The following is a 23,522-nucleotide window of genomic DNA, read 5'->3' as shown; positions in this document are numbered from 1 at the left end:
TGATGTTAAGGGTGAGTTAGGGTGAGGGGATGATGGTGTGAGGGTGACGGTGTGAGGGTGAGGGTGAGTGAGGGTGGGCGAGGGTGAGGGTGTGAGGCTTATTGAGAATGTGTGTGGTTGTGTGAGGATGTGTGAGAGTTTGTGAGGGCGGGTGTGTGTGAGGGTGGGGGTGTGGGAGTGTGGGGGCATGTGAGGGTGTGTTGTTGAGGTCATGAAGGTGAGTATGGGTGAGTGTGGGTGAGGGTGAATGAGGGTGAGGTGTTGAGGGTGAGTGAGGTTGAGGGTGATGGTGAGTGAAGGTAAGTGTGAGGTGTTGAGGGTGAGTGAGGGTGAGGGTAAGGTGTTGAGGGTGAGTGAGGGTGAGGGTAAGGTGTTGTGGGTGAGTGAGGGTGAGGGGTTGAGGGTGAGTGAGGGTGAGGGGTTGAGGGTGAGTGAGGGTGAGGTGTTGAGGGTGAGTGAGGGTGAGGGTGAGAGTTTGAGGGTGAGTGTGGCTGACTGAGGGTGAGGGGTTGAGGGTGAGTGAGGGTGAGGTTGAGTGAGGGTGAGGTGTTGAGGGTGAGTGAGGGTGAGTGATGGTGAGGGTGAGTGAGGGAGGGTGATTGTGGGTGAGGTGTTGAGGGTGAGGTGAGTGAGGGTGAGGTGTTGAGGGTGAGGGGCTGAGGGTGAATGAGGGTGAGGTGTTGAGGGTGAGTGAGGGTGAGGTGTTGAGGGTGAGGTGTTGAGGGTGAGTGAGGATGAGTGAGAGTGAGTGTGAGTGAGGTGTTGAGGGTGAGGTGTTGAGGGTGAGGTGTTGAGGGTGAATGAGGGTGAGGGTGAGTGAAGGTGAGGGTGAGGTGTTGAGGGTGAGTGCGGGTGAGTGAGGGTGAGGGTAAGGTGTTGTGGGTGAGTGAGGGTAAGGTGTTGTGGGTGAGTGAGGGTGAGGTGTTGAGGGTGAGTGTGGGTGATTGTGGGTGAGTGGGGGTGAGGGTGAGTGAGGGTGAGTGAGGGTGAGTTGTTGAGGGTGAGTGAGGGTGAGATTGATTCAAGGTGAGGGTGAGGTGTTGAGGGTGAAGTGTTGAGGGTGAATGAGGGTGAGTGATGGTGAGGGTGATTGAGGGAGGGTTATTGAGGGTAAGGTGTTGAGAGTGAGTGAGGGTGAGGGTGAGTGAGGGTGAGGGGCTGAGGGTGATTGAGGGTGAGGTGTTGAGGGTGAGTGAGGGTGAGGTGTTGAGGGTGAGTGAGGATGAGTGAGAGTGAGTGTGAGTGAGGTGTTGAGGGTGAGGTGTTGAGGGTGAATGAGGGTGAGGGTGAGTAAAGGTGAGGGTGAGGTGTTGAGGGTGAGTGCGGGTGAGTGCGGGTGAGTGAGGGTGAGGGTGAGGTGTTGAGGGTGAGTGCGGGTAAGGTGTTGTGGGTGAGTGAGGGTGAGGGGTTGAGGGTGAGTGAGGGTTAGTGAGTTGTTGAGGGTGAGGTGTTGAGGTTGAGTGAGGGTGAGGTGTTGAGGGTGAGTGAGGGTGAGTGATGGTGAGGGTGAGTGAGGGTGAGGTGTTGAGGGTGAGTGAGGGTGAGTGATGGTGAGGGTGAGTGAGGGAGGGTGATTGTGGGTGAGGTGTTGAGGGTGAGGTGAGTGAGGGTGAGGTGTTGAGGGTGAGGGGCTGAGGGTGAGTGAGGGTGAGGTGTTGAGGGTGAGTGAGGGTGAGGTGTTGAGGGTGAGTGAGGGTGAGGTGTTGAGGGTGAGGGGCTGAGGGTGAGTGAGGTGTTGAGGGTGAGTGAGGGTGAGGTATTGAGAGTTTGAGGGTGAGGGGTTGAGGGTGAGTGAGGGTGAGGTGTTGAGGGTGAGTGAGGATGAGTGAGGGTGAGTGAGGGTGTGATTGGCATATTTGAGTCTTTAGCATGTGTTAATGTTGATTATAATGTAATGTGTCTTTGTTTTTTTGTATGTGTATTGGTTTTATAAGTGTTTAGTGCATTTTGTTAAACTGTGTTTTATTTGTGTTCTGTTAAAGTGTAGTACGCTATGTATTCCCTTTACGTTTGTTACGTAAGGGATGTTAGCGTTCTATTTTTGTTTGTGATGGTGATGTAATGTTTAGCGTGACGTAATTTTTAGCCAATCGCAGCGCTACGTTGTGTGACGTAGCATTGCATTTGACGTGCGTCAACGGGGCGTTTTCTAGATTGGTGTGAATGTTCGTGCGGTAAAGGTGTGTTATTCCTCCGTGGTTGTTGCTGCGTCGTTTGACTGGTAAGATGTAAATTTTTTAACATTGAGTACATGAATTTGAATGTATTATTACTTGTGTGTATATACGTATTAGTAGTAATGTTTTATTAGGATGTATGAGTGTTTTATTTGTATTGCGCCTTGTGTATTTTCGACGGTTGACTTACAATATACTTTAGTACTGTTGTAAAAGATAGATGCTTTAATAATGGGAATGTTTATAAATGTTACATAAAGCAATGTATTTTTTTGTATGTGTTATGTCTTTTAAATTGCGAACGTTGTAATTTCGCTCTCACTTGCCTTGTGTTTGGCATTTTTCTTGTTATTTATGCGAATGCTGGCTCGTGTTTAAGTTGATTGTTCGCCATGCATTGACTAATCTTTGCTAGTGTCTTCCTGGTATGTAGTTCCTGTTGTTTCGTTTCGCCTGAGGTCGCACTCTGATGTTTATTTTTTCTCCGACTTGGCTTTTTTTTGTGTTGTTTGGACCCGTATGTGACTTGTTTCGCCGCTATGCTTTGTTTTTTTTGTTTGTTGATTGTTGTAGTTAAAAGTATTATGTATGCACTGTTTATGTTCTCTTTGTGTGTGTTTTTTTTATATTTTCTACATTTCAGTGAATGAGCTGCTACGATCGACAGGTAATGACAATTTTATTTTCATATTATTAAAGAGTGCCTTTGTGAGTTGTTATACTTTTGTTCATGCATTTCCGTATTGTGATGTTAATCTAATTATTGTTTTCGGTCTTGCTTTTCTCGCACTTAGTTTCTGTCTGGCTCCTTTCTTTAGAGTGTGTTTTGTATTTTATCAATGGCTGCTATTTAGTTTTATTTTTTGCCATGGATTGAGTTCCGTTTTGCCGTATGTGTTTTTCGGTCGCACTTGCCTTGTGTTTGGTATTTTTCTCTTCCACGGCATCCCTGATGTCCATTTATGCAGCACGCAGCAATAGCACATTATCATTCGGCACCCCCACTGTACCATTGAGCAACATCAGATCATCACTCTGCCCCACTAGAGCCGTATTTAGCACACCCACAGTCTCATTTAGACATACTACTGCAGTACTGTACAGCACCAAAGCATGCTTGTATAGCTGTAATTGTGTGTGCTAGGTAAAAAAAGTGGTTAGAAAGCGTGCACTTCCGGCTGGTGGTGTGTGTGACTGTTGAAAGCGTGGACTGATGCCTGTTTGTGTGGGTGTATGCATGGTGAAAGGATGGACTGATGACTGTTGTGTGTGTACGCCTGGTGAAAGTGTCCATTGCTAGCTGTTGGTGTGTGTGCCTGTTAAAAGCGTACATGTTTGGATTGTATGACGTTTGTCTGCTGAGTAATGCTGTAGTGGTAATGAGTGGTGCTGTGGTGGTAAGTGTTTGTGTGTGGTTGTAGTGTGATAGTGTGTTGTTGTTGAATGATGCTGTTGTGGTGGTGTAGAGTGATGTTGTTGTGTTTCTGAGTGATGTTAGTGTGGTGCTTAGTAATGCTGTTGTTGTGATGTGTTGTTCTGTGCTGGTGATGAGTGGTGCTGTGTTGGTGTTTAATGATTACCAGCACAGCATAACTCAGCACCACAACAGTTGCACTTCTCCCAACAACGCCCAGGGGTGTGGAATTTATTAAAATATCTACTTGTCCATGGGGCAGGTTGCTTCATAAATCTACTTGTCCTGTAACAAAATCCACTTGTCCCTTTGGTGCCATGTTGTGCGGCGACAAATTATGGCAGTAATCTCATTATATAAGAGCTCTTATATAGCCTCTCTGATTATGACAGGGCTCATACCATAGTAGTGTTTGAATACTAGCAATCCCTTTATGTTGCTACGTTTCCGCAGATCTACATACTGGGACTGAAGGTAGGGGGTAAAGAATAGTTCCAGGGTTGGAATGTCCTTTTGAGTCTGTGCAAACCTACTAAATTGCATGTCTTATGGGTTTTCAACAACTCTTCTCTAATCTTTTCCAAAACTGAAAAATGTTGGAAATTTACTCCTGACAATGGCAGACGTAAACTTTCTTCCAGAGTTGGGGAAAAAAGTGGTTGGAGGGAAAATAAACTTGCAAACACTCAGGTTTTCGGATGAGCAAATCTACACATGCATATTTGCTCATGCTAAAATGCAGTTGACAAATATTTTCTAGTACTATTTCTTGCCCTACTGCTGTACATTCTTGTGAATTCACGAAAGCCATATAGCTGCCCTTAATGCAAGTATATATACCAAGGGTGCGCTTTTGAGTTTTCTTTAATAATTGGGCCCCTAATTGGGTCTGTCGTTAACCATGACCTTTTGTGTTTGTTAAAATGTTCTCTCTGTATCTGATGGATTCACGGTGAGTGACCGCATTCTGCTCTTTCACAAGGAGCATATCAGCACACAAAGTAGTTTTGTTCAGTGCTAGTAACTAATGTGGCAGTGTGTGCTTTTTTGATACCAAAACCAATTTTTGCTTTTTCCAATCTTTGTTATAATGGTGAGGGTCCGGCAGCTCTCACTTCAATAAGGTTTTACAAAAAACATGCCAAAACAAGTCACGCATTGCCAAAATTAAAAAGCTGACCACCATTTCAGACCTACTGGTTTTGCCAATGCTTGTTTATTTTTATGTTTCCCAAAATCTTAATAGAACTGGTTACACTGATTTTCTCATATGAATATTTTTGGAAAATACTAGCATGCATCAACACATTTTACCAAACGATGCTGCAAAGACATTTTACAGCAGTTTAGCAAAAAAATGTTTTTTCTACTTTCATTTTTTAGGAACATTTTATATTGAAAGCAAAGAATCATTAATCTTGCTTTCAAGCTTCGGCAAATATTTGCATCTAATCAGAGAGCATTCTGGGAGCATTATGCATAGCCTCATATTGCTAAACTTTGAAACCGTGTGTCCACATTTTTATACTGGAACTACTGTCAGTAGTGCAGTCAGAACTTACATTTACTGAGAGCGCTCAGCCTAATAATAAAGGCTCTCCATTAATGAACCATAAAATCAATTTTGAACAGCATTAACATATGCACACAAATATTAACTGAACTGCAGGCAGTGCGCTTCCCTGATCCTTAATGTGGTACTGCAAACTGGCAGCCAAAGGGTTTGTGTTACAGGGGGTTGGGCCTGCTTGTCCCAAGGACAAAATGCACTTTAAAACTTGTTGCCCTTGACCCCAAACAATATGTCCTGGGAGTCGGGCTATAGGAATTCCACATCCCTGAACGCCATCACTGATGTCCACCAATGCAACACGCAGCAATACCACTTTATCTTTCTGCACCCCCACAGTACCATTGAGCAACAACACAGCATCACTCTGCACCACCACATCCGTATTTCGCACACCAACAGTCTCATTTATACATACTACTGCAGTACTGATGACTGTTGTGTGTGTATGCCTGGTGAAAGTGCCCATTGATAGCTGTTGGTGTGTGTGTGACTGTTAAAAGCGTACATGTTTTGATTGTATGACCTTTGTCTGCTGAGTAATGCTGTAGTGGTGATGAGTGGTGCTGTGGTGGTAAGTGTTTGTGTGTGGTTGTAGTGTGATAGTGTGTTGATGTTGATGGTGAGGGTGAATGAGGGTGAGGTGTTGAGGGTGAGTGAGGGGTTGAGGGTGAGTGAGGGGTTGAGGGTGAGTGAGGTTGAGGGTGAGTGAGGGTGAGGCGTTGAGGGTGAGTGAGGGTGAGGAGTTGAGGGTGAGGAGTTGAGGGTGAGTGAGGATGAGTGAGAGTGAGGGTGAGTGAGGTGTTGAGAGTGAGGTGTTGAGGTTGAGGAGTTGAGGGTGAGTGAGGCTGAGGTGTTGAGGGTGAGTGAGGGTGAGTGAGGGTGGTTGAGCGTGAGGGTGAGTGAGGGGTTGAGGGTGAGGCATTGAGGGTGAGTGAGGGTGAGGTGTTGAGTGTGAGTGAGTGTGAGGGTGAGAGAGGGTGAGTGAGGGTGAGGTGTTGAGGGTGAGTGAGGGTGAGGGGCTGAGGGTGAGTGAGGGGTTGAGGGTGAGTGAGGGTGAGGCGTTGAGGGTGAGTGAGGGTGAGGTGTTGAGGGTGATTGAGGATGAGTGAGAGTGAGGGTGAGTGAGGGGTTAAGGGTGAGGTGTTGAGGGTGAGTGAAGTGGTGCTGTGGTGGTAAGTGTTTGTGTGTGGTTGTAGTGTGATAGTGTGTTGAGGGTGAGTGAGGTTGAGGGTGAGTGAGGGTGAGGGTGAGGTGTTGAGGGTGAGTGAGGGTGAGGTGTTGAGGGTGAGTGAGGATGAGTGAGGGTGAGGTGTTGAGGGTGAGTGAGGGTGAGTGGTTGAGGGTGAGTGAGGGTGAGGGGCTGAGGGTGAGTGAGGGGCTGAGGGTGAGTGAGGGTGAGGCGTTGAGGGTGAGTGAGGGTGAGGTGTTGAGGGTGATTGAGGATGAGTGGGAGTGAGGGTGAGTGAGGGGTTGAGGGTGAGGTGTTGAGGGTGAGTGAGGGTGAGGTGTTGATGGTGAGTGAGGGTGGGTGAGCGTGAGGGCGAGTGAGGGCTTGAGGGTGAGGTGTTGAGGGTGAGTGAGGGTGAGGGGTTGAGGGAGAGTGAGGGTGAGGTGTTGAGGGTGAGTGAGTGTGAGTGAGGGTGTGATTGGAATATGTGAGTGTTTTGCATGTGTTAATGTTTATTTTAATGTAATGTGTGTTTGTGTTTTTGTATGTTGTTGAATGATGCTGTTGTGGTGGTGTAGAGTGATGTTGGTGTGTTGCTGAGTGATGTTAGTGTGGTGCTTAGTAATGCTGTTGTTGTGATGTGTTGTTCTGTGTTGATGAGTGGTGCTGTGTTAGTGTTCAACTATTACCACCACAGCATAACTCAGCACCACAACAGTTGCACTTCTCCCAACAACGTCATCACTGATGTCCACCAATGCAACACGCAGCAATACCACCTTATCATTCTGCACCCCCACAGTAACATTGAGCAACAACACAGCATAACTCTGCACCAGCACAGGCGTATTTAGCACACCAACAGTCTCATTCATACATACTACTGTAGTGCGTGCAAGCTACAGAGTGTGTGTATTTTGTATTTGTTTTTTTATGTGAGATGGATTGGCTGAATGTTGTATGTGGGTGTGACTATGTTGTATTAATTGAGTGTATTAGTAGTTATAATTTCCCTTCTGTAGTGAAAAAATTACCATAGAGGTTTAAACTTTGTATTCCACACCTTTTTATTTTTGAAAAAGACACAAATATTTATTTTTTAACTTTGTACAAAAATATGATAGCCTGCCAACATGCGAATTTTAGTCAGAACATATGTCATCGTCTTTTTCTTTAAGAATATTTATGATTTTCCCATTACAAAACACCACTTCAAAAGTTTGCGGCAAAAAATGTACAAGGGCATCCCCGATGTTGTCAACTTCATCATCTAACATAAACCATTTAATTAGTATCTCATTTTCTATGGGCATTGATTGATATTCGTCTGTGTTTGTCACCCTTATTGTGATAATACTAGTTTCATCTGTGGTGCTTTCGACGCCATAAATTTGAATGTCCATCTTTTCCTGTGGTGGGGCTGTTACCTGTTGAGAGAAAACAAATGCAACAAATAGTTAGTACATTTTTATACTTTGTTTTGTGTAAGGCCTATAGTGGGTGAAAGGGACAGAGTGGGTGAAAGGGACAGAGTGGGTGAAATGGACAGAGTGGGTGAAAGGCTCAGAGTGGTTGATAGGGCCTGAGTGGGTGATAGGGCCAGAGTGGGTGATAGGGCCAGAGTGGGTGATAGGGCCAGAGTGGGTGAAAGGGCCAGAGTGGGTGAAAGGGCCAGAGTGGGTGAAAGGGCCAGAGTGGGTGAAAGGGCCAGAGTGGGTGAAAGGGCCAGAGTGGGTGAAAGGGCCAGAGTGGGTGAAAGGGCCAGAGTGGGTGAAAGGGCCAGAGTGGGTGAAAGGGCCAGAGTGGGTGAAAGGGCCAGAGTGGGTGAAAGGGCCAGAGTGGGTGAAAGGGCCAGAGTGGGTGAAAGGGCCAGAGTGGGTGAAAGGGCCAGAGTGGGTGAAAGGGCCAGAGTGGGTGAAAGGGCCAGAGTGGGTGAAAGGTCCCGAGTGGGTGAAAGGTCCCGAGTGGGTGAAAGGTCCCGAGTGGGTGAAAGGTCCCGAGTGGGTGAAAGGTCCCGAGTGGGTGAAAGGTCCCAGAGTGGGTGAAAGGCCAAGAGTGGGTGAAAGGCCAAGAGTGGCTGAAAGAGATAATCCCAAAATGTTTGGTTTGTTGTGCTTACCTCCATTTTGCTATGGCGCGTTGTATTCAATATTTTTTGTGCATTGAATTCATGGACAGTTACGTGAGTGAGGGTAACATATTCTCCAAGATGTATTTTAAATAGTGATGCTTCTCTCCACAGTGTCAATTTTATGTCATCTGTTGCATCTTTTAAAGTAATCGATTTCAGTGGGGTATCTTGCCCATTGATAAACATAGTCTTTGCGTCCTCTTCCTACACAAAAAGTAAGCATTGTATTAAATAGTGACTGTAAAAACACATAGTACTAGTGCAATGTATGAATGGCAATATAATGTATCATATTTAACAACCCAAATGAACATCCTTTCTAAAAGATTGCATTATTTATTGCTAAAAATGGCTTTGTAGAGAGTACTTGTATTTGTAGTATACACCAAAGCACTGGCATATTATAGTTTTCAAAACTCGTACTTTCTACATAGTGTGAAAGAGTGTACAATGCTATGTTTTTTGAGCTTGTTAGTGAAGTTACTAAAGGTGTAATGTGTGTGTAAGCCAACTATGCATTTTTTTAGTAGACATGATGACATGAGTGAGGGTGAGTGATTGAGGGTGAGTGATTGAGGGTGAGTGATTGAGGGTGAGTGATTGAGGGTGAGTGAGGGTGAGGGTGAGTGAGGGTGAGGGTGGGTGAGGGGTTGAGGGTGAGTGAGGGTGAGGGTGAGTGAGGGTGAGTGAGGGTGAGGGGTTGAGGGTGAGTGAGGGTGAGGGGCTGAGGGTGAGTGAGGGGCTGAGGGTGAGTGAGGGTGAGGTGTTGAGGGTGATTGAGGATGAGTGAGAGTGAGGGTGAGTGAGGGGTTGAGGGTGAGGGGTTGAGGGTGAGTGAGGGTGAGGGTGAGTGATTGAGGGTGAGTGATTGAGGGTGAGGGGTTGAGGGTGAGTGAGGGTGAGTGAGGGTGAGGGTGGGTGAGGGGTTGAGGGTGAGTGAGGGTGAGTGAGGGTGAGGGGTTGAGGGTGAGTGAGGGTGAGGGTGAGAGATTGAGGGTGAGTGAGGGTGAGACGTTGAGGGTGAGTAAGGATGAGGGTGAGTGAGGGTGAGGGGTTGAGGTTGAGTGAGGGTGAGGGGTTGAGTGAGGGTGAGGGTGAGGGTGAGGCTGAGGTGTTGAGTGAGAGTGAGGGTGAGTGAGGAGTTGAGGGAGAAGGGGTGAGGGTGAGGGGTTGAGGGCTAGTGAGGGTGAGTGAGGGTGAGGGGGAGGGGTTGAGGGTGAGTGAGGCTGAGTGAGATTGAGGGTGAGTGAGGGGTTGAGGGTGAAGGGTTGAGGGTGAGGTGTTGAGGGTGAGTGAGGGTGAGGGGTTGAGGGTGAGTGAGGGTGAGTGAGGGTGAGGCATTGAGGTAAACACAGTCTTTGCGTCCTCTTCCTAAACAAAAAGTAAGCATTGTATTAAATAGTGACTGTAAAAACACATAGTACTAGTGCGTTGTATGAATGGCAATATAATGTATCATATTTAACGACCCAAATGAACATCCTTTCTAAAAGATTGCATTATTTATTGCTAAAAATGGCTTTGTAGAGAGTACTTGTATTTGTAGTATACACCAAAGCATTGGCATATTATAGTTTTCAAAACTCGTACTTTCTACATAGTGTGAAAGAGTGTATAATGCTATCTTTTTTGAGCTTGTTAGTGAAGTTACTAAAGGTGTAATGTGTGTGTAAGCATTTTTTTAGTAGACATGATGACATGTTTGCGTTCATACTTCCGGCACATATTGTCCCTGAAACAGTCATAAGACTTTTTAGACTTGCAATTTTAAAAACCAACAAATAAATAAGATATGTCATTTACAATACCAATAAGTCCAACTTTTCTAATGCGAGACCTATTGCATTTCCAATGTTTTTTTTTAGTTGACATGATGACATGTTTGCGTTCATACTTACGGCAATTATTGTCCCTGAAACGGTCATAAGACTTTTTAGACTTGCACGTTTTATTTCCTTAATGGGAGAAGCCGATGGTGCAGGCGGATGCAAAATGTTCTTTGCTTGTTGGATCAGGCCCTCCTCAATTGTCATAGCGGGAAATTTTGTTACTTTAGTTTGCTTAGTAATTAAAATTGTTTTGTTTTTGATGATAAAGTTGCGTATCAGTAGTCCACAGTTACTTTTAGTTTGCTCATATAAATTTTCTTGATAACAAGTACATTTCATGGTTCCAGTTTTATCTGCTAGAGCCAAATGAAATAGAATTTTCTGTTCTTGTTTTGCATTTTTGTAAGTAGTTTTTCCTGAGCAGTTGATGACATTAACTCGTATGGGTTTCTGATATGGTTTGTTGTCATCGGTATTAATGTACATGATTTCTTCAATAGACATCATCTGAAATAGAAAATGTGTTATAACATGTTAAATACAAACCCATATTGCTTTATGATCACTGTAATAGCATTCTAAAGTACCATAGTTGTGTAGTTGTTCATTTGTATATATATGATCTAAAATGGATTGGTAGTTAGTTGTGTAACTGTTAATGAGTTGTTGACATTGTAATTTTGCTTCAAAGAATCCAAGTAATTGCTTGGTGTTTGCATTTTGTTGAGATACATCCACATTGAAATCCCCTATAATAATCAATTTGTGTGTGGGGTAAAAATCCGTAATATTTGTGATAAAATCCAAAAGAGAAGTTATACTTTTTTGGGGTGGTTTGTATAAAATAATAAGGTAATCCGTGTTATAAATATGTAGAGTAAAATGTAAAATGTCTATCCCTTCATGTGTCTCATAAATAGGCAATATAAATAAATCTTTTTTGTAGTACATAATCATTCCATGGTTTGAGTTGTATGTATGAAATTTATCAAATATAATGTGATGGTATTGTTCTATCGTAAAATCAGTAGCTGTAGCCTTTCTTGTAATATTGATCTCAGTTAAGCAAATAATGTCTGCTTCTAATATATTCCTATCCGCTATCATAGATGTAAAATTTTTCTGTAGTGATCTTGTATTGTGTGCAATGATATTGAAATGTGCACTGTATGTATTTAACTGTGGGATATGTATTTCAAGTGGCATTTCTGTCCTTAATCTGTGCATTTCCTCATTAACTTGTGGATGTACTAAAATTTTACTTTCATCAAAATTGTGTACATATACATTTTGTATTGATTTTGCCCTGCTAATAGCAACATAATGAAAATGATGAATCTTGCTGTTATTAAAGTGTATATAAAGTGGTTCGAGAGTTGCACCTTGTGTGCGATGTATAGTGCGTGCTGATGCTTGGCGTAAAGGAAATTGCTTCCGTATAATGGTAATACATTTTTTTGTGTATTGAAAATGTCTAGCTATAGCATGTATTGGTGTCCATGTATTTTGTATTTGTGAATGATATAAGTGTTTATATTGTTGTCTGGTTGTTTGTCCTATACTCTGATTGTCAAATAACAACCAAACAATAATAGGTGTATTGTTAATCAATTCAACTAATTGTACCACACCAGTTGTGCCATTTGTTAAACCATCATTGACATCCACATTGCAACTTAAATCATAACGAAGTTGTAAGGCAATGTGTAATGTATGTGAAAGGCCCATTGTTTTCTGTGGATCTTTGGGCAGTTGCTTAAGAATAGTTTTTTTCACATTTTCAGACAAATCAGAACTGACGGTATCGCTTGCTACTGTTATGTAGACTGGATAATCTTTGCAATGTTTTTCCAAAACCTTTTTGTTAATTTCATTAACTTCTATATTAGTTGACATGATATATGGAATTGTTTCTAATAAACTCTCATCAGGTTGTATTTCCCTTTGCTTAATTTGTGAAATATCTTCTTCAGTGTGCTTGCCTTCTCTCAACCGGTTTAGTAATTGAGCAAATTGAAGATCTTCTTTTTGGCGCATAATTTTTGTTAATTCAAAAATTTTAAAATGTTCTTTCCATAAGTTAGCACTTAAAGGACCATACATCTGTGTAGAATCCTGAAAAATGTATCTGTCAAATACAGGTTTTAATTGGTAAAAGTCACCAATGGCTAAAATTGAAATTCCTCCAAATGGTTCATTAGATGATTTTATTTCTTGAAGCCTGTTATGTATAAAATTTAACATATTGTGTCCTACCATTGAAATTTCATCAATAATAACAACTCTAACATGCATCATTTCCATTTGTAGAGCAGTTCTATGTTCATGACTCAGTTGTTTATAAGTCAAACTTTGCGACACAGGTATTTTGAAAGTGCTATGCAGTGTTTTGCCATTAATATTATGGGCAGCCTTTCCTGTTGGAGCAGTAAGTAAGATATAAACATTATCAGGATTTTCACCTGCCTTAGTGTTATAGTAGCGTAGTAAAGTTTGATATAGTGCCAATATTACAAAACTTTTCCCAACACCAGCCCCTCTGGTGCAAAAAGTATAGCATGGAGTGCTTGTAGTTTTAAACCAATGCAAGTGATGGTAAACAAATTTAAGTTGTTCTTCTGTTAAGTTTTGCATAAGTTGTTGGTATTTATCATTGGGTAAAATAACGTTAGTTGAGCTTTGTTCTTCGGTTGTAGTTCTAATTCCTAAATCTAGAGCCAAATCATATCTATTATTATTTTCAGGATTTTGGTCTTCTGTCTGTATATTAACAGTTGGTGATAGAGGAGGTGAAATTACATTTTCATGACACTGTTCATGAATAATGTTTGTAACTTCGCCATGCTGTTTGTTATAGATTTTTAGTTGTGTGTCAACAAATGTTTTAACTTCCAGATACCTATCATAGTAAGTTTCCTTGTTGATTAGTATTTTTTCTTCTTCCCTCCATGGATAGTGCAACATTAATATTTCTCTATAATACTCTTCTGGTTCATTATTTTTGCTAAATCTGCAAAAGCGTATTATTTTCCCTTGTCTGCGCTTATTTAAAGCATAATCATAATTCTGTTTCTGTTCTTTATTTCCGTTACTACATTCTATTTCTAATTCTTCCTCATCTGAGCTGTAAAAGTTTTGTTATGCAAGTAAATCTTCGCAATCATTGATTTCTCTCCCATGTGTTTTTTTCTTCACATAGTTGAAATTAGCAGCATAGTCTGCTAACGTGCACATCTCTAATGATTGTGGCCGTTTGCAGTACTTAATAATATTTTCACATTGAATGTCAGTTGAATTTTCTGGCAAGTTATTAATCGTTTCGATATCACGCATTAAATAAGTTCTTTTCTCTGGACGGCTAGTATTAATAAATACAAATGATCGTGAGCTTTTCCGTAATGGTATTTTAAGAATTAGATATGCTGCTTCTTGAGCACTAATTTCTGTGCAGTTAGGAATTTGTTTCCTATGTGTTTAAGTTGATCTTTGATATTACTATTGCTTGTTACCTCTTTAGCAGCTTGCGCTAGAAGTTTGCTAATTCCTCTTTGCGATTTACTGATATATGAGATAATGTAGACAGCACAAGCATAAGGGTCCAGTATAAACTGCAAGTCTATGTTTGCTCGCCAAGCTTCTAAAAGAGTACTATTGTAGTTATTGATGAAGCATTCGCCTGGTGTTCTTTTCAAAAAAATAGTTGTTTTTTGTAAGCTAGTTTGTATTGAAGTAATATATTCTTTATCATCCATTTTAATGAAGTCTAAAAATTCGTCAAAAGAAAGTTTATTAAAAGTAGTATTATTCATAGCTTCATGTATTATTTTCATATTATCTTGCCATTGCTTATTTGTCTCCTCAAGTGTTAATGGCTCTAATATGAGCGTTCTTGACATTGGATATTTTGGATATTGATATTTGCATGTCCGTTGCTGTTTACGTCTGCAATTATTTGTGTGACCATGCCTTTGTAGATTTATTAACGGTTGTAAAACAGGGTTCTCAGACTTATGACAAGTGATATATTTGTCAATAAAGCTATTGACTTCTTCCACTGGTGAAACACCATACAGTGGTGCTTTGTTTACCCAGAGTAATGCATGTATATGTGGAGAACCTCTTTGTTGGAATTCGACTCTGTAAAAGTAGTCTACTATTTCCCCAATTGGATTAGTGCCATTCAGCAAAACACAATTAAAGAATTTCCTAACTTGATAGTCAAACTGTCTTGCACATGTTATTGGATCTTCTTGTATTAATTTACTTTTAGTTTCCCAAGACATGTTTAAGAATTCTTCCTCTGTACATTCCTTTAAGTTTCTAACTCTCAATAGTATATTTATTAAATGGTGCCATTTTGTTTCGGCAGCAGATAAAGTCAAAAAGAAAGTGGGTATGCCAAGTTGCCTTATCATTGCAAAAATATCTTTTTTGCAACCTTCCCAATATGGAGGTGAACTGCGTATAGTTTTTAATACTTTGTAACCCTCATTAAACTGTAAAACATTGCCAATATTATATTTAATGTCTTTAGCAGTTATTTTATTCCCATCTGTAAAATGTTTCCTGATGGAAATGTTGATTTTACCATGGATCTGCTTAATATGTAATTTCGTCAGTTTAAAAAACACATTAGTAATAGATTTAGCGACTCTTCTATCATAACTCCTTAACTCAGCTTGGCAAATAGTACTATAATGTACCGGTATGTGTCTTTCCTTATTGTTAGGCCTTCGTTCACCACAAAAAATAGTAGGGAAAGCCAAAAACTCTGAATCTTTATCCTCATATAAACCTCTTGGCGTGTTATGTTCAGCTGGAGCTAAACTTAACACATTCACCGAATTACTAGTAATTGTTTCATTTGTTAACATAGTATCCAAATTCCCAGCTTCTTTGTTGTCTGAACTATCAGATGAATTGTTTGTCTCAGAAGTCTCATTGTGAGATTCTATTTCTGGAGGTATATACTCCCAGTCAGGGTTAATAGTAACACCATATTCATTAAACATTGTACTATTTTTAGCTAGCCATGTAGCTGCCTTTTTTACTGTATTTGGTCTAATATTCTCATAATGTGTATATGATTTATAGATTAATTTCCTTTTTAATTTCACTGGGATTGTCATGGCGTCATTAATTTGCCTTGGTAAAATGGTAACAGTTGTCATAACATCTGCAGGTACATTAACTACTGCACCTGATAATGATTTTTGAAAACCGCGTGGCAGACTCCGAATTTGTAAGAATGGTATCCTAGGTGAAACTAATCTTTCTTCTAAATCATATAATTCTAATTCAACTGGTACATTTGGGAACCCCATGCCATTTACAATAGAACATGGTGGTATTTTGTTTTTGCGAATGTAATAATAGCAAGTCCTACAAATCAAATTTGTTTTCTTGTTACTAATGTTACACTTTTTGAAAAATTTCGGATTGGCTAACACTGCGTATATTTTTCAACGTTTGTTTATGCCACAATTGATTGCAAAGAGTACAAATGTATTCCGGGCCATGCAATATTTCACGGTGGAATTTGCGAATGATTGTATGGATTTGTTTACCTCGTTTCTGTCTTTGGCCCTGCGTGTATCTTGGTCTGTTATTATCAATAGCACTTAGTTGACTGTTGGTAATGTCTTCTTCAGCTGTATTAACTTTTTTTCTTTGTACAACTTTAGTTGGACATGTACTTGAATCCCTTTTTCTTTTCAGAGACGGTTTATTTGTTCCCTGTATAGATTTACTATTCCCTGGTAATTGTGCTAAATGATTAGTATTGCTATTCCCTCCCTTACTTTTATTCTGTTAATCATCTGAAGACATTGTTGTTGATGTTATAGTCTGATTAGGAGTACATTCAGTAGTATGTACCCACATTTTTCTTTCTTGCAGTAGGTGACTATTTTTTTTGTGCACAGTAAGTGCTTTTGTAAATGATTTCCTTTTAATGACTTTTATATCTATTGGTGTTAATTCAAATTGGACACATTGCTCAGCCTGATGTGTAAAGTTATATGCTAGTTTCATAACATATTGAATCAGCCCTTCAAAAGAATGAAATGCAATTGTAACACATGTTCCGTTTGAATGAGGCATGCCTTCATGGTCCCTACTATGTGAATCAAATACAAAGTATGATTGCATATGTTTGAAAATAGCTATAACATAAACATTAATACAAAGTATAACACCACAGTGCTTATTAACAGTAACATTTAATGCTGTGCTAATATCTGGGTAGGCTTTATCAAAACGTTTAAGGACATCACCGTAGTAAGCGTTCCGTAGCAAAAGTGAATATATCTCTTGATTGTGGTCTATATACCTTGGCAGGTCATCTGGATGCATAAGTGTTTCTTTGTTAATAGAATGCAATTGTAGATATAAAGCGTCCCCACGGTCCATTATATAATGCAGATCATTAGAGTTCCAAGTAGTTACTGGCTTGCATAAATTGTGCAAGACAGCAAAAACACTATTTGGTAAGCATTGCTTACCTTGTGATTTGCTATTAAATTTGCTATTCCCTTGATGGTAACTTGCTTTCAAGCATCTCTGCATCTTATATGTTATACTAAAATGTTTTTATCAACAAATGTAAATTAAGAAGCTTTGTCAAGTAACTAATTTTTTGGGGGACTGTAAGGTATGAACTTTTGACAATTTTTCCGCTAACTAGCAAAGTAGTATTTACCTTAACTTCTGTTTCTTTTGTTGTTGTTTTAATAATCTGAAAGGATAAAAAAAAATAATGGTTATAATATATCTTTTTTAATTTTTCCCGTAAAGGCCACATTAGCATGTAAATGGTCTTTTAAAGACCTGTTAAGAGCTGTGGTGCTGCTGTGAGTGTGTGCGCCACGGCTGGCACACAGGCAGGGTGAGATGATAGAGGGAGAGAGAGGGAGAGGGAGGAAAAGGGAGGGGGAGGGGGACGGAGAGGGAGTGAGTGTGTGCGTGAAAAGTTAATACTGAGAGACGTAAAAAAAGGTGTGTGTGTGTCATCTTGTAACTTGGACTGGTTACTGTGTAGCATTGAATCTGAGAATGAATGCGGTGTGCGTGTAATATTGAAAGTGTACCCAGTTAGTGTGCAAGTAATGTACAAAGACAGAAAGGGAGTGAAGGGGAGGGAAATGGAGAGGGAGTAAAAGGGAGGGAGAGTGAGGGAGATGGAGAGTGAGGGAGAGGGAGGGAAAGTGAGGGAAAGGAAGGGAAATGGAGTGAGAGGAAGGGAAAGGGAGTGAGACGGAGAGTGATAGGAAGGGAGACGGAGAGGGAGGGAGAGAGGGAGGGAGAGAGAGGGGGAGGGAGACGGAGGGAGTAACACAGTTAGAGTGAGAAAGAGGAAGGCAGGAGAGAGGGAGGGGGAGCTAGAGAGAGGGAGAGAGAGGGTGAGTGTGGGTGAGGGTGAGGGAGGGTGAGGGGTTGAAGGTGAGTGAGGGTCAGGGTGAGTGAGTGTGAGGGGTTGAGGGTGACTGAGAGTGAGGGTGAGGGTGAGGTGTTGAGGGTTAGTGAGGGTGAGGTGTTGAGGGTGAGGGTGAGTGAGGGTGAAGGGTTGAGGGTGTGAGGGTGAGGGTGAGGTGTTGAGGGTTAGTGAGGGTGAGGTGTTGAGGGTGAGGGTGAGTGAGGGTGAGGGGGAGGGGTTGAGGGTGAGTGGTAGTGAGGGTGAGGGTGAGGGTGAGGGATTGAGGGTGAGTGAGGGTGAGGGGTTGAGGGTGAGTGAGGGTGAGTGAGGGTGGGTGAGGGTGAGTGAGGGTGAGTGAGGGTGAGGGGTTGAGGGTGAGGGGTTGAGGGTGAGTGAGGGTGAGGGGTTGAGGGTGAGTGAGGGTGAGGGGTTGAGGGTGAGGGGTTGAGGGTGAGTGAGGGTGAGGGGTTGAGGGTGAGTGAGGGTGAGGGGTTGAGGGTGAGGGGTTGAGGGTGAGTGAGGGTGAGGGGTTGAGGGTGAGTGAGAATGAGGTGTTGAGGGTGGGTGAGGGTGAGTGAGGGTGAGTGAGGTGAGGGAGGGTGAGTGAGGGTGAGGGGTTGAGGGTGAGGGTTTGAGGGTGGGTGAGGGTGAGTGATTGAGGGTGAGGGGTTGAGGGTGAGTGAGTGAGGGTGAGGGGTTGAGGGTGAGTGAGGGTGAGGATGAGTGTGAGTGAGGGTGGGTGAGGGTGAGGGGTTGAGGGTGAGTGAGGGTGGGTGAGGGTGAGAGATTGAGGGTGAGTGAGGGTGAGAAGTTGAGGGTGAGTAAGGATGAGGGTGAGTGTGGGTGAGTGAGGGTGAGGGGTTGAGGGTGAGTGAGGGTGAGGGGTTGAGGGTGGGTGAGGGTGAGGCTGAAGTGTTGAGGTGTTGAGTGAGAGTGAGGGTGAGTGAGGAGTTGAGGGAGAAGGGTTGAGGGTGTGAGGGTGAGGGGTTGAGGGCTAGTGAGGGTGAGTGAGGGGGAGGGGTTGAGGGTGAGTGAGATTGAGGGTGAGTGAGGGGTTGAGGGTGAAGGGTTGATGGTGAGGGGTTGAGGGTGAGTGAGGGTGAGGGGTTGAGGGTGAGTGAGGGTGAGTGAGGATGAGGGTGAGTGTGGGTGAGGGTGAGTGAGGGTGAGGGAGGGCGAGGGGTTGAGGGTGAGGGTGAGGTGTTGAGGGTGAGTGAGGGTGAGGCGTTGAGGGTGAGTGAGAATGAGGGTGAGTGTGGGTGAGGGTGAGTGAGGGTGAGGCGTTGAGGGTGAGGGAGGGTGAGTGAGGGTGAGTGAGGGTGAGGGTGAGGTGTTGAGGGTGAGGCGTTGAGGGTAAGTGAGGGTGAGGGTGAGTGTGTGTGAGGGTGCAAAAATAACGACCCCCTTAGGAAAATCGTGAGCATTGCTGAGGATGCGGGACTTGAATGTGTCTGTGGGTAGTTTTAAATGCTGGAATTGTTGTTGGGGATGGAGAGGGAGTGAGTGTGTGCGTGAAAAGTTAATAGTGAGAGACGTACAAAAAAGGTGTGTGTGTGTCATCTTGTAACTTAGATTAGTTACTGTATTGCATTGAATCTGAAAATGAATGCAGTGTGCGTGTAATATTGAAAGTGTACCCAGTTAGTGTGCAAGTAATGTACAAAGACAGAGAGGGAGTGAAGGGAAGGGAAATGGAGAGTAATGTACAAAGACAGAGAGGGAGGGAAAGTGAGGGAAAGGAAGGGAAATGGAGGGAGAGGAAGGGAAAGGGAGTGAGATGCAGAGTGATAGGGAGGGAGACGGAGAGGGAGGGAGGGAGAGAGAGGAGGAGGGAGAGAGAGGGAGTGAGACAGAGGGAGTAACACAGTTAGAGTGAGACAGAGGAAGACAGGAGAGAGGGAGGGGGAGCTAGAGAGAGGGAGAGAGAGCTATAGAGAGGGAGGGATACCGAGAGAGAAAGAGAGAGAGAAAATTATGTGTATGGCGGGAGGGCTCAGTGGACGAAGCCTTCGGCTGCAGGGTCCTGTGATTAACCTCATGGTCAGTTTTATTTTGTTGCTGTAGCCCCGACCCTTACCCACTGACCCTGCCCCCACCGATGCGGCCCTTGGACACAAACAAAACAGTAAATTTGGCCCCTGAGAGAAAGCTTGTGAGTAGCCATGTAATAGAGGGTGTGTGTGAAAGTCCCCTTGATCGTGGAATGTGTGTATGAAAAGTTTGTTGTGGTGTGGCGAAGTGTTGCGAACGGTTTATGGCTGTACTATTCCCCCTAATGTTACAGTGTGCCTGTGAATAGTGTAGTAAGTGTAAGGTCAAGTGTTTAGTTTTTGTAGGCAGCTAATCCTGGCTAATGTGTTATTGGATGTGTGTTTGTGAAAAGGTAATACTAGTAGTTGTACGAGCGGCTGTTTTCGTGTGTCAGCTTGTAACTTGGATTAGTTACTGTGTGGCAGTGAAGCTGCGAATGAATGCATTCCGCGTGAATGTTGTAAAGTGTAGCCTGTTTGCGTGCAAATAAATGTGCAATTAGAAGTTCTGACTGAAAGTTTGGTGCTGTAGTGGCGAAGTGGTATGATCTTAGATTGCGTTGGAGTCGCACGTGCTGTATAAGGGTGGCAGTCAGTGTTTTGCCTAATGTGACAGGGTGTGTGTGATTAGTGTAAGCTGCAGCTCTGTTCACTCTTGAGTCCGATCATCCTGTTTACTGTCTTGCTGTGAAGCTGTGACTAAAAGCGTAATGAGTGTTCTGTTGTGGTCCCACTCAATTCGGCGTGCGTGTGATATAGTATGTGTTCTTAACCGTGTGTGCGTGAAAAGTTAATACTAAGAGATGTAAAAAAAGGTGTGTATGTGTCATCTTGTAACTTGGACTGGTTACTGTGTTGCATTTAATCTGAGAATGAAAGCGGTATGCGTGTAATATTGAAAGATAATATGACAGGGTGTGTGTGATTTGTGTAAGCTGCAGCTCTGTTCACTCTTGAGTCCGATCATCCTGTTTACTGTCTTGCTGTGAAGCTGTGACTAAAAGCGTAATGAGTGTTCTGTTGTGGTCGCACTCAATTCGGCGTGCGTGTTATATAGTATGTGTTCTTAACCGTGTGTGCGTGAAAAGGTAATAGTAACAGACGTAAAAAAAAGGTGTGTATGGGTCATCTTGTAACTTGGAGTAGTTACTGTGTTGCATTAAATCTGAGAATGAATGCGGTTTGCGTGTAATATTGAAAGTGTACCCAGTTAGTGTGCAAGTAATGTATGTAGTTGAAGTTGTGAACGAAATGTTCCTGGGAGTATGGCGAAGTGGTATGATATGAGATTGCGGCCGAATGTTCCGAAAGTGTGTGTCGAGTGTTTTTTTTTTTTTTAAAAGTATCGAATGTAGTTCGCATGGTGTAACGGGGATGTTTGTTCCTATGCATGTGAATGTGATAATGTGTGTGCGCTTTTGTGTGTTAGGTGCAAGCTGAAGCTGTGGGTACTGTTGATCTTGTTGATAGTGTCAAGTAACCTGAAGTTGTGCTTGCAATCAATATGTCGTGCTTGTAATTTAGTAAGTCTTGTTAGTTGTGTGTGCGTGAAAAGGTAACACAAGGAGATGTACGAGAGGGTGTGTGTCAAACTTATGTTGTGCCTTGAATTATTGGAAGAAATGTTCTGTGTGGCGAGTCGAAGTGTTATGAACGAAAGGGCAAATTGTGTAGCAGAGTGAACAGTTGGCTGTACTTACATGATATATGTTGGTGCGCAGTTTCTTTCCCCCTATCAAGGAAATGTTGAAAGCGTACGAATAACCTACAAGATATAACGATAAAAAAAAAAGAAATATGTATCGGTAGGTTTAAACAAAGGTATGACCTGCTTGAGAAATTACGTAGTCCTTTGCTAAGTATTACCATAGAAAATTTACTTTTCCCAACGAACATGTTGCACAATAATTTAACACAGGTGCAATGTTGATATAGTAACCGTTCTAATAAACGCAAGTACATTTATCAATACTGTCCCTTAGATGTATAGAAATAAAAGTTCCATGCACTTACTTTCTAAGATTGAATGGCGTAGTTTTTCAGTGGCTGTTGGTCGATAGCGGCAAGTACAGCGTCGTTCTGTAAGTCCAAGTTCTGTCCTCGCAGGTAAAAACAGAGTATGACTTAAAGTGACCCGTCCCTCTGCTTAAATAGGGGGGGTAACGATGCAAGAAACTTTTTTTTTTTGTTTTTGGTTTAAGAAAGGATCAAAGCTTTTAGTCCTTCCCTTGCCCCAAGGAAAAGTCACACTAGCTGATGTGCGCGACTTGGAAGTGTGAATGTTTGAATGTGTATGCAGATGGAGTTTCGACATTGGCGCGACAGTAGACTTCCCTGGGCAACTCCCTTAAGCGCACATAAGAGTTCGCTCGCAACTGACAAAGCAAAGGGCATTCTTTTTTTTTTTTCCTTAGTGTAATTCGACTTCAACTGTCTGCTCCAAGTTACCCTTAAAAATGGCATATATAAAGCTTCCAAAGTATACAAAGTTTCAGTTTTAAACCTACAACTCTTGTAATATACAGGCTCAAAGTTGTGGCGTTTATGTTTAGTATAAAAATACTGAACATTGCTGCGGATGCGTCCATTAATGTGTGTGTGGCAACGTTAAAATCCAGTGGGCGAATGAGAAAGATGGTCGATGAATTTGTTTGGCAATACATAAATGTAAAGACAGGTGTGGCGAAATGTTATGAGCTGATGCATGGTGCTGAATGGGTCAGAGGCTGGATGCAATATTTGCCATCAAAGTTGTGTTAAATTTTATTATGAAAATCGTGAGCAACGCTGAGGATGCGGCCCTTGAATGTGTCTGTGTGTAATTTTAAATGCTGGGATTGTTGTTGGTGTGTGTGTACGGCATGCTATGTAAACTATAGGAGTTTTGTTAAAAAAACTTCACGTTTCCAGACGCCATTTTCTCCCTTACTGTAATTCGACTTGAACTGTCTGCTCCAAGTTACCCTTAAAAATGGCATGAGGAGTTGAGAGTGAGTGAGGGTGAGGGTGAGGCTGAGGTGTTGAGGGTGAGGCTGAGGTGTTGAGGGTGAGTGAGTGAGAGTGAGGGTGAGTGAAGGGTTGAGTGTTAGTGAGGGTGAGGTGTTGAGGGTGAGTGAGGGTAAGGGTGATTGAGGGGTTGAGGGTTAGTGAGGGTGAAGGGTTGAGGTTGAGGGTGAAGTGTTGAGGGTGAGGAGTTGAGGGTGGGTGAGGGTGAGGGGTTGAGGGTGAGTGAGGGTGAGGGGTTGAGGGTGAGGGAGGGTGAGTGAGGGTGAGGGTGAGTGGTTGAGGGTGAGTGGTTGAGGGTGAGTGGTTGAGGGTGAGTGGTTGATGGTGAGTGGTTGATGGTGAGGGGTTGAGGGTGAGGTGTTGAGGGTGAGTGAGGGTGGGATGTTGATGGTGAGTGAGGGTGAGGGGTTGAGGGTGGTTGAGGGTGAGTGAGGGTGAGTGGTTGAGGGTGAGTGGTTGAGGGTGAGTGGTTGAGGGTGAGTGGTTGAGGGTGAGTGGTTGAGGGTGAGTGGTTGAGGGTGAGTGGTTGAGGGTGAGTGGTTGAGGGTGAGTGGTTGAGGGTGAGTGGTTGAGGGTGAGTGGTTGAGGGTGAGTGGTTGAGGGTGAGGTGTTGAGGGTGAGGTGTTGAGGGTGAGGGTAGGTGAGGGGTTGAGGGTGAGGGTGATTGAGGGTGAGCATTGCTGAGGATGCGGCCCTTGAATGTGTCTGTGGGTAGTTTTAAATGTTGGAATTGTTGTTGGTGTGTGTGTACGTCTTGTAAAAACAGAACTTTGCTGCGGA

The 23,522-nt window shown here is 42.9% G+C and overlaps 1 protein-coding gene and 1 long non-coding RNA gene across 4 annotated transcripts in view; both read right to left on the bottom strand.

Annotated features, from left to right (window-relative positions):
* LOC147709950 (uncharacterized) overlaps positions 1 to 23,522 on the bottom strand; it is a 316,177-nt gene that overhangs the window by 115,830 nt on the left and 176,825 nt on the right. The window lies entirely within an intron of this gene.
* LOC147709952 (uncharacterized) lies at positions 7,450 to 10,631 on the bottom strand. The gene is made up of 3 exons (XM_086919910.1): positions 10,362 to 10,631; positions 8,452 to 8,667; positions 7,450 to 7,759 (listed from the first exon to the last, which is right to left on the bottom strand). Exons 1-3 carry the CDS (start codon positions 10,629 to 10,631, stop codon positions 7,475 to 7,477), a joined length of 771 nt encoding a protein of 256 aa, XP_086776036.1. The 3' UTR covers positions 7,450 to 7,474.

Source organism: Lissotriton vulgaris, chromosome 5 (genome assembly GCF_964263255.1).
Source record: "Lissotriton vulgaris chromosome 5, aLisVul1.2, whole genome shotgun sequence".
Lineage (NCBI taxonomy): Eukaryota > Metazoa > Chordata > Amphibia > Caudata > Salamandridae > Lissotriton > Lissotriton vulgaris.
The sequence above is the reverse complement of the archived record's forward strand: the minus strand, read 5'-3'. Positions and strand labels throughout refer to the sequence as shown.